We start from the raw sequence: 11,146 nt of genomic DNA on the forward strand, positions 1-11,146 counted from the left end.
CCTGTACAGTTATTTTTAATCTTGAGCTCAGGAAGACTTTATGGTCATTATGAACCCAATAACTTTAAGTAGCTTGATATAACATGTTTCTCCAAAAATAAGACCTACCCCAAAATAAACTCTAGCCTGATTTTTAAGCATGCACCTAATATAAGCCCTACTCCAAAAATAAGCCCTAGTGAAGATCGTCATCCGCCCGTGGGGTCAGGGCCAGCACTGGAGCAGTGAGGGCGTGGGGGCTGATGGTGTCCGGCTGCAGCCTTTGCAGTGCAGGTGAGTTGATTACCTGTCCAAGCAGCAGGCAGAGGCAGGGGAGGCAGGTGATCTGGACGTGCCGCGTGGGCCAAGGGAAAGCTGAGAGTCGGGCTGGAGCAGGCAGGCAGCTGTGGGAGGCTCGTCTGGATGCGGCAGCACTGGAAGCAGAGGTGCAGGGGAGGCAGGCGATCCTGAGAAGCAGGCAAGCCAAGAGACATGAAGACAAGCCTCCTGCAGCCGGCCGCCCATTCTGTCCCACCATCTCTCGGCTTTCCTGCAGCTCGCACAGGCATCTGGATTGTGTGCCTCCCCCCTCTTGCCTCTGCCTCCGTCTGCTGCAGGTCCCGCTGCATGAAGACTAGCCTCTTGCGGCCGGCCACTTTCTCTGGCCCACTGACTCTCAGCTTTCCCACAACCAGTCGCCTTTGTGGCAGGCTGATCACCCTGAAATTGTGTTTCCCTGAAAATAAGCCCGAGTTCTTATTTTGGACCCCCTCAGAAAATATAAGACCAGGTCTTATTTTCGGGAAAAGATTGTATCTAATATTTATTTTGAAAGCATTAATACATTTTTAACAATGTATTTATTATAAGATACAGTCTTACAAATGAAGACCCTCTTGTTTCAACAAGCCGGGCTGGCCTAATATGAATATGAATTTTAATGGGTGTATGCTAGTTTTTAATTTGTGGGCCAAATTTTTGTATATTTGATTTTAATGGTTTTTAAATTTTGTAAATTTTATGTGTTTTAATATGGCTTACACCGCCCTGAGTCCTTTAGGAGAAAGGCGGTATAGAAGTCTAATAAAAGTAAAGTAAAGTAAAAGTAAATGGACCATAGCCATACACTGTATTTACCTTAACTGAGCATCTGTTAAGTTTCACATCAGCTGTGTGTATGGTCAGGAATAAAATTGAAATGAAATAAAAGTATTCACGTCATTTAAATCATGCACTCCCCATAGTGCCCTTCAGAATTGAGTATATGTATATATGCATGTGCGCACACCCACCCACACACCCCTGGTTGAGATGAAGGAATAATATCTCTGGGAGAAAATATTTAAAATTTCCTAGTGCATTAAAATGTGCCACTTGGAAAAGGAGACACATTTTATGTTTATGGCTTCTAAATCACCAGCCAGTTGGCCATAAATGTTTTTTCCCTTTCTTTATTTTAATGGAATAACATTGTTATCAAGTTGGATGGCTTGTGAGATTAAGTACATAGATATTATAGTAAACTTGTTTAACTCACATTAAAAATAATCAAGAGATTCACTATTAAAAATGCAATTAAAAAAATCAAATTGGAATTGAATGTTTAAAATATGCCATAATTCCTAATTTGAATGTTTTAGTTGGTAAAGTCTTCACAATTTTTGGTGCTTGACAAAGTAATACTGGTGGAATTTGCTTTCTGTTTTCTGACAGTACCATTACTATAACAATTCTTTCTAATAAACTTTTAACAATTTTAGTTGTATTATGTGAGATACTGTTTTTATATATCATGCCTTGTATGTGTATATTTTGAAAGTTGAAGCATAGCATTCTTTACCAGAAAATAATAATATATAATAATAAATTATATTATGTCTGATTATATCTCATATTAATGAGAGCAGATGTAATGAGAATGTAAAAGTACAAATTTGAGGTTGTATGTTATGTAGAGTCGGAAATGAATGCATTTTATAATTTCAATCCAAAAGGCAAGAGTTTACAATAAGCTTTCACTTTCGTAACTGAAATGCTTGAGATTTTTTATTTGTCATGGTTATACAATGTTTTTTGGGAGTAGGAGTATTTTATATATATTATCCAGATGAACAATTATTCAGGTTGAGTGGCTATATAAATTTTCTAAATCAATAAATAAACCTGTCCAGTAAAAGCTTACATATAAGACATGAGCAGTAAATAGTCTGAAGTTCATTAATAAGGATTAGATGTGGGATGAGAAGTAGCATTCAGGTAAATAGTAGTTTGGTTATAAGAAACTAACCAGTAGCTATTTTCTGCATCATGCCCTGGGAAAGATTCAGGATCCTTGCCCTGGATACAGACAGATGTAGCATAGTGGGCAAATTTGGTTATTCTTTGTATTAATTATATATCTTCAAGATGAACATTGCCATATGAAAAATTGCCTTTCTAATATTATGTAGTTATTAGAGAATGTTTATTTCAATAGCTAATATTCTTGACCATTAATGCTGTTTTGTTGCAGCAAAAAAAGAAAACAAAGACATTCAATCCACCAACTCGTAGAAACTGGGAAAGTAATTACTTTGGGATGCCCCTACAAGATCTGGTTACACCTGAAAAATCTATCCCTCTCTTTGTTGAGAAGTGTGTGCAGTTTATTGAAGATACAGGTAAGAAATTACATTTAAATATTTATTCTTGCTGTTAAGTAATTTTGAAAGTCTTACTTGTTCCTCATTTAGAATTTTATATTGTTTTAATAAATAATGTGAATTAAAGACTGCTTACATTGATGTATTTATGAGAAAAAATATCAAGTATTTGCTGGAAGAATTTTTTTACTATGTGAGTGACTTCCATCCTTCGATGTTTTCTTTCTTTTCCCAAAGGTCTGGGTACTGAAGGCCTCTATCGTGTTAGTGGTAATAAAACAGATCAAGACAACATTCAAAAGCAATTTGACCAAGGTAATGGGGATCTTTGTTATGATTACATAGTTATAACTATGTAATGTTGTTTTAGTGCAGTATTTAAAACTCTTCTATGATAGCAATAGCACTTAGACTTATATACCGCTTCACAGTACTTTTACAGCCCTCTCTTAAGCGGTTTACAGAATGAGCATATTGCCTCCAGCAATCTGGGTCCTCATTTTACCGACCTTGGAAAGATGGAAGGCTGAGTCAACCTTGAGCCTGGTGAGATTTGATCTGCGAAATTGCTGGCAGCCGGCAGTCAGCAGAAGTAGCCTGCAGTACTGCACTCTAACCACTGCACCACCATATTATCTTTGTAGAATCTAATCATAGAAATTGAATAACGTGAATATATAAATGTATTAAAAACTAGTTTGATATGTTAGCTGTACTGTACGTGTTGGTATGTTGATGTTTAATTCAATGTATAATATTTTAATTTATTTTACTAAATTTCAAAACATTTTTTTCTGCATAATGTCTCTTAGAGCCCATGAGATTTATAATAAAAATAGACTGTTTATGGCACACCTTTTATAACCTCCCAAATAATAAAATATTACATTCGGCCTGCGGGGTGCTTAGATCTGGCCCGCGGGGCCTCCTTGGAAACAGCAAAGAACCGGCCTGTGGTGCCTCTGCCAGCAAAAACAGCTTGGGAGGGCCATGCGCTGCCTCCCAAGCTCCGTTTTCACTGGCAGAGCTCTCAGGCCACCACAGGCGCCCCTGACACAAGTGTTGTCGAACTGGCCACGCCCACCCTGGCCATGCCCACCTCACGTGAAAATTACTTGACTGCATTTCTGCTTACCACCCAAAACTGACAAGAATAATCAGTTTTACAACTCTGGCTTTTGTTTGCCTTCTAGCCACACTCCTATCCTTTTGAATGCTCATCTCAGTGCTGGATAATGAACAAGAAGAGAAATTAATGTTTATATTTGCATTCATTGGAGAGAAAGGGATTAGAAGAGATTAAGCAGGCACACAATGAAGAATACACATTGAAAGCAGTGTGTTGGTTGGTCCTGTACTCATTAATTAGTTAAGCATTTCATTCATTAAAGTTATCAGATTTGTATCTGATATAAAATTGTGTCAGGCAACTAATCCTCTAGCAATCTTGATAATTTAGAAAAATAAGAGTGAATTTTAGCAGAAAAATGCAGAATTCTTCACATAGGAAACATGAAGCACATAGATACAGGAAGTGGCTTAGTAATACTTGTGAAAGGATATTTTAAATTGAAAATTAATGGTGAATGAATTCTCTTGAGAAATGTATAGTAGAAGTTGTTGTATTCCTAATACAAGTTTCATACTGCTTTGTAGATCATAATATTAGTCTGGAATCTATGGATGTAACAGTAAACGCTGTGGCAGGAGCTCTTAAAGCTTTCTTTGCAGATCTCCCAGATCCTTTAATTCCTTACTCACTGCATCCAGAATTAGTTGAAGCATCAAGTAAGTAATTTTTTTTCCTCATGGAGTACATGTTATGGATAACAATTTTCTATCTCTTACCTACTATAGTCTGTATTGTATTCATTTCAACCTGTTTGGTGCCTTTTGAGGATTTCACAGATTTATTGGGGGGGGGGCCTTTATATTTCCCATTTTACAACTTCTTTTATATGCCTTTATTGTTAGGTAATATTTCAAGTAATCACAGAAAGCTTCCCATACACACTTGATTAATTAACCCTTCTACTCTAAATATTAACTTGCTCCATATTTTATTTGCCCTGTATTTTATTATTTGTATTTTTACTATACCATACTAAACTAAACTAGTGAACTCTGCCTATTTAAGGGGTGAAACCAAACTTCTCTGCCCACCAATGGAATGGACTTCATTGATACCATGATTGTATTATTGTTCCACAGACCCTGCACATCTCCAGAGGATTGCCGCTCATGGAGACAGAAGAGGAGAAATTAGCAATTTGTTCACATACATTTATTGAATAGAAAATTCTCTAAAATCTTACTTCAGATTGTTTCTCTTCAAATGTTCACCCACTCATCAGTTTTATTACTGCCCCCTACATATGAAAAAAAATTAATGACCAGCTATTACATTAACATAGGTTAACATTCCTCATAATAGTGTCCCAGCACATATTAGGTCCCAAAATTAGAAACAGTGCACTGAGCTGCTATATGCTTATTATTTTAAAATTTTGTTTTTATTTTGTTTTTACAGAAATTCTTGATAAGACTGAAAGACTGTATGAATTAAAGGAAATTGTGAAGAAATTCCATCCAGTGAATTATGAAGTGTTCAAATATGTAATAACTCATCTGAACAGGTATTTTCTTTGCCAAATATCAATTACAGATAAATAACTTCATTAATATTTGTCAGAAAGATTAATCATATTAATCTGCTATGCATAAAGTTGCTTGCATGAAACATTAAGTCATCTGGTGCAAGATGGTCGGTAAACAAATGTAATAAATAACAATTAAACTGTAAATTAGAAAGATCTATGAAAGCCTTATCCATATTTTTGTAGCAGTTGGGTATTACAGTGTTGTCCATTGATGTAAAACATCATTAAATGAAACGTTTTAATGAATCAATGGGTTGGTGTAGCAATAAAAAGGTGATTTTGAAAGGCTGTCTACATTTATATGAATATGAAGTTCTTACTTACCCACCAATAAATTGACAGAGTTGATAAGAAGTAGAGGTGCTCTTCTTAGTAATAGCACCTGGTGTTGGAAAGTTCTTTTAAGAGATTTATGTCTCTTCCCTGTGCTGACTTAAAAGTTCTGTAATTTATATCTTGTAAAATTCCACTGGGGTATTTTTGCCAGAAACTGGACATAGACATTGGAAACTGGCAAAAAAAAAACCAAGCCCCAATTGAAAATCATGGTTATGCGACTGGGATGCTGCAAACTGGCATAAAAGTAAGCTGGTTGCCAAACAACCAAAATATGATCACATGATAACAGGTGTATGTGCTGCTGTTGGAACTTTAAAATTGGGTTGTAAATACCTTTTTGGGGGATCCATCATACTTTGACTATTAAGCAAAGACTACCTATAATCTTGCCTTGGTCATTGTGTGCTACAGATAGCCTTCAAACCTGTCACTGCAGACCTTAGTAGGAAATAGACACCCATAATGTCTGGGTTTACTTCTGATAGCGTATGCACGGTTTTTAATGTAAACCATTTAAATAGTGTAAATGTTTTATTTAAACAAAGCTGTGTAAAAAAGTGGCTGTAAATAGCTTAAATGTTCATTACAATCATGGTCATAATGGTAGAATCCAACTTGAGGCTGATAGTTTTGTTCAAGAACTTTGGCACTAGTGCATTTGTATGAACAACTTACACAATCCATTTTCTCTATTTCAATAGACCGTAGATCTTTCTACTTTTTCTATTCATGCAGAGAAATAGTAGATTTAAGGAGTTCTTCGGTAATTATGCCTGTTTTCTTGTATTTTAAAAATAAGCACATGACTGAGCCTCGTTTGTTGTTGCATTATGTTCAGGATATAATGTCTAAAAACTGCTGACTGTATTAAATATAGTGCTATGTAACATTTTCAGGTACATTTTCAGTCAAATATTAACTCTTCAATACATTTATTCATATTATAGAGTTAGTCAACAGAGCAGAACCAACCTAATGACTGCAGATAACTTATCTATATGTTTCTGGCCTACTTTGATGAGACCTGATTTTGAAAACAGGGAGTTCCTGTCAACCACCAAAATCCTTCAGTCAGTAATAGAAACAGTCATTCAACAATGCCAATTTTTCTTCTATGGTGGAGAAATTTCAGAAATGTCTGACAATGTAGCGCATCAGCTTCCAGGTTCGAATCCAGTACAGATGGTGGACCCAATTTTACCACTACAGTTACCACCACCACTACAACCTCAGCTAATACAACCACAGTTGCAAGCAGATCCTCTTGGGATTATTTAAACAAAACAACTGACAAGAAGATGATTGGCAATGGATACAGAGGAAAACTGGATGTGCATGTTTCAAGATACAATGACAACTTCATTATGAAAGAATTTGAACCTAAACTAAAATATTTTTGTTTGTAGTCACTCTATCCACCTTGTTCATAACACTGCAGGTCAAAATTATGTGATTAGCATGACTGGAGAGGTTTAATTTTTTAAATCAGAAATAACTAAAATGCAAAGCTGCTGTTGCATGAACATTTACGCAATCACTATCATTTCTGTGACAGTTTGTCACAATATATTGTGAATAAAACTTTTCTATAGAAATGTTATGATTAAATAAATCATTTATGGAACATTCAATACTTGCAGCCTGCTTTAGGGCTGTTTTTTGTTATTTAATTGTCTCCCCTCCCCATCATTTTCATACCAATTTAGTCCTACACGTAAAATACAACCATGTCTTATTTGGAAATTATGAACTACTTATACTACATTGCAACATATTTTGGAAAAACAAACTGCACTGTTATAAATGCCACATTCCCATACTTCTTTTTCTCTTAAACCTGTGGATATTTTTGTTGAGGGCTTTAGATTTTTTTTCTTGTAGCACAATACCAAGGACATGCTATTGTAAAAGTGAGTTAAGCACTGTGCAAATATGTTACGATTATCTACTTTTCCCTTAATTTGCATTAATTAATGAAACTTTTTATAATACTGTTAATTCTGTAAACTGCATGTTTGAAAGATCATTGAAGGTCTTGTAAGCCTAATATATTTTCTATATTTTAATTTTTCCCACTAGGAAATTCATTTAGTGTAGAGAGAATAATTTGATGATTTCATATAAGGCTGTATAACTTTTCATACCTAAATGAGAACTTTGCTGTAGTATAAACTTGCTAAACCAAACAATCTAGACCATAAATTTAACATATACACTGTATCTATTTTTCTGTGGCCCTCTAAAGGTATAAAAAGCATTGCTAATATATAGCAATAAATACTTTGGGTACTGAAGCATCTAAATTTGTATATATAAAGATACCTGTGTTCATTTTTTTTTTCCTGTGAGCTGTTGTACTATATTTTCAAAATAACTTTTGCACCATTTAAAATTATTTTTCTTTTTTATATTGGTACAAATATCTCTGTTAAAGAATGCTGCTTAATTTTTAAACATTCTTGATTAATAGTTGATAGTTAATAAATGTGATGAAAGGTTAGTTATGGGGAAAAAATGGAATGGTTTAAAATATTTGAATTGGCTCAGATTTCTGTCCACGAATGGAAGGGTTTCTTTCATCTACACAAGTGATTCAGTGGAGAGATCCCAACTTACGCAGATTTCCAATGTCCCTAAAGAGATCATTTTTCACCTCTGGAAGAAATCTTTAGAGAGAATGAATGGGTAAAAGTTAGTCCATAAGCAGAATGAAATTTGCATCCAGGTTTGAGTTTTCCTTACCAACTTTTTCTTTCATCTGCAAAATACTTTTTTTTAAGAATAAGCTTTAGGAAAAAAAACCATGGCAATATCTGAATTAGTTGGGAGACTTTACTATCACTGTTGTCATCTCAATTGTTTACTATCAGTTGCGGTATGTAGAACATTTTTGAATACTAAGGTAATTTAATTTTTGATTTTAAAAACTTTTTAAAGATTCTTATGGTCTTTGGCCTTCTGAAATAAAAATTGCCTTTTTCGTTATGTCCTAGGTATTGTACTTAGAGTTATGACTTACATTACCATTATACTTAAGATACCATAACCCAGGCTGCTGTTAAAATATTTGTATATTATAAATTACCTTGATATTTGTGTTATATTCTTGCAAGTAATTATCTTTTCTACAAAAAACAAAATGCTCTATTCCAATTCAAAGCACACAGGATATAAATATAATAATAAAATTTGTCCTGTAATTGTAGTAGCATTAATTTGTTTTACATCATCTGCTGTTTAAATAGCTTTTATTTATAGCCATTAGTTTAACAGAGGCATTTTAAGAAGAAAATAAATTGCAAGCATTTTGTAAATGATTTCTAGGTTGCTAAAGAATTTATTTTTCTACTATAGATGGTATGACAAAAGCATCAAACTGTACAGGAAAAACCACGTATTCCTCTTGCAGACAGGCTTAAATTTCTCAGCCTTATTCCTTTAACGAGTATTCTCTAGCACAATGACAGTTAAAATTTGATTTCTGTTTAGAATTGTCTTTTTGTATTTTAGTATGTTTTTCATTAATAATTTACTCATCGAGAGTGTAGGCAATTTGCTTCAGTGCTGCTCTTAGCTATCTTTAAGGGCATGCTTCTTGGTTATCCTCGGCACCCTTGTGCGCAGGGCATAAGTATATCTGTGTCTGCATACCCCATTACCCAATGACAGCATTTTGAATTCACACTAGGATTTAAATCTGAATCATCTCCATAATTACAAGTTCCATTATAACCTTAAAAAACTCAAGTATTGCTTGCCTTTTTTAATTCTGAAATTAAAATCTTTGGGATCCTTTTCGGAGCACTCGGCAACATTTTTTGACCTCCTGCTTTTGCTTTAACTGCTACTCTAGGTGTTTGTATGCACACATTAACTTCCCCTTAAGCAGAATTGATGGCTCAATAACAGGAAAATTCGTCAATGAGGTATTTAGAAGCTAGCTTTCTTGTAATAATTTGAGATTCTTACCATACCGTAACAAAAAGACTTAACGCATGATTGCTAGACATCTAGCAATTTAGCTCATTCATTTTAACAGATGGAGTACCTTCATTGTACCTTGTATCTTTTCTGAAGTTTCAAATCATGAACTACTAGTATTGTAAATTCAGTCATTTTTAACAACGTGAATAGTGCTCAACAGCTGTCAGTTTGACCTGCATCCCTCACACTGACCTTCATTACATTTGTATGTTACTGAAATATGTGTAACTAGGCTACAATCCTACAGTTATCCTTATGTAACTCCATTAAGATCAGTAAAATGGGTTGTAAACTTAAGTTGTAATCCTAAACTTAGTTATTAGGGAATACATCTTAACTGTGGTTAATATGCTGTTCTAAGCTTAATGCATAGAATAACATTTTATAAATATATTTAGTTACATGCAAAACACATTAAAACAGCAGTCATATCCACCTGCATAACAGTAAGTTCCATTGAACTCAATAGCACTTATTTCCAAGAAGACATGTGAGTGGCATTTTATATTAAATGATTTAGAAATTATTTTTACATTACACTCAGACTAAGAATTTTGAAATAATGTAAATATAAGTATGCAACTTTAATGAAAAGCAGCATTTTCCAATGTATGTTTTCTGCATTACTTGACTACTGGTTGCTAGAAACTACCATTGACTTGTTTTGTTTTCAAGGTACTGGAGTTTAGTTTTAATTTCTCTTAAATTGTAAAGTAATGAACTAATTGGACAAGTTAAATAAATCAGGCCTCCACTTTCATTGTGATTTCATTTTTTTACAGTAATCAATATATTTGCTGAAACTATAAGTAAATATACAAACACTTAGTTTCTTTTTATGTAATCTTATCAAAGTTTACAAAATGCTGCAGTGAGTTACCGGTAAATATTGGTGAAGTTTATCTGTATGCAGATTGCAATGAATAAAACATTAAGATGCCTGCTGTGTATAATATTCAGTTTTATATTCAACTTTAGAAGAGCCAAATTGCTCCTTTTATCTCAAATAAATACAGTAGTAAAAATGTTTGGAATTGAGTTCAACAAATTATAAGAGTTGTATTTAATTGGAACAGAGGTCATTGGCAGATGGAATTAGACTTCCAATTTAGCCTCCTAAATGTTGTAGAGAGCTTTAGAATTTGGGAACCAGCCAAAAACCTGTAAGATACACCCAAAAGTGTTCAGTAAGCAAAATCTTTGTTAGGCAGTGTATTTAGTAGTTTGCTTGGGGTCTTGCTCAAGCCAGGAAAACCATGGAGATTTTGATTTTGCCAAATGTAAAAAGGTTTTTTTTTTTAGTTACTGGTCTCTGGCTACCCATTAATGCTTTTTCTTGTCAAATGTATACTTTGCTATTATTAAAAGACCAATTAAGACTGCTCAATTTATTCAGCTGTAATACAGGGTGGGGTTGGGGGGAGGCATTCCAGCAGAATGAATGGGCTGCTGCAAGATGATGATAATGAAACACTTCTCTTGACCTGCATGAATTTCATTGATCAGAGCAATATTATATAAATTTACTCTGATCAATCAAAT

General features: G+C 34.2%; 1 protein-coding gene across 5 annotated transcripts in view; it reads left to right on the plus strand.

Annotated features, from left to right (window-relative positions):
- ARHGAP5 (Rho GTPase activating protein 5) overlaps window positions 1-10,362 on the plus strand; it is a 42,762-nt gene extending 32,400 nt beyond the window's left edge. For 4 of the 5 annotated variants that reach the window (XM_070940386.1, XM_070940397.1, XM_070940414.1 and 1 more), the window contains 5 exons: window positions 2,492-2,639; window positions 2,859-2,936; window positions 4,278-4,409; window positions 5,152-5,257; window positions 6,568-10,362. In XM_070940386.1, coding sequence (XP_070796487.1) covers window positions 2,492-2,639; window positions 2,859-2,936; window positions 4,278-4,409; window positions 5,152-5,257; window positions 6,568-6,898 — 795 coding nt within the window. In that variant the 3' untranslated portion in view covers window positions 6,899-10,362. Of the gene's footprint in view, window positions 1-2,491; window positions 2,640-2,858; window positions 2,937-4,277; window positions 4,410-4,832; window positions 5,090-5,151; window positions 5,258-6,567 lie in introns of those variants that run through there. The other variant, XM_070940425.1, reaches the window with a different exon arrangement.
- The last annotated feature ends 784 nt before the right edge of the window (window positions 10,363-11,146 follow it).

The sequence above is a fragment of the Pituophis catenifer genome, unplaced genomic scaffold (genome assembly GCF_029215685.1).
Source record: "Pituophis catenifer annectens isolate HBS135680 unplaced genomic scaffold, rPitCat1.0.hap2 SCAF_1, whole genome shotgun sequence".
Lineage (NCBI taxonomy): Eukaryota > Metazoa > Chordata > Lepidosauria > Squamata > Colubridae > Pituophis > Pituophis catenifer.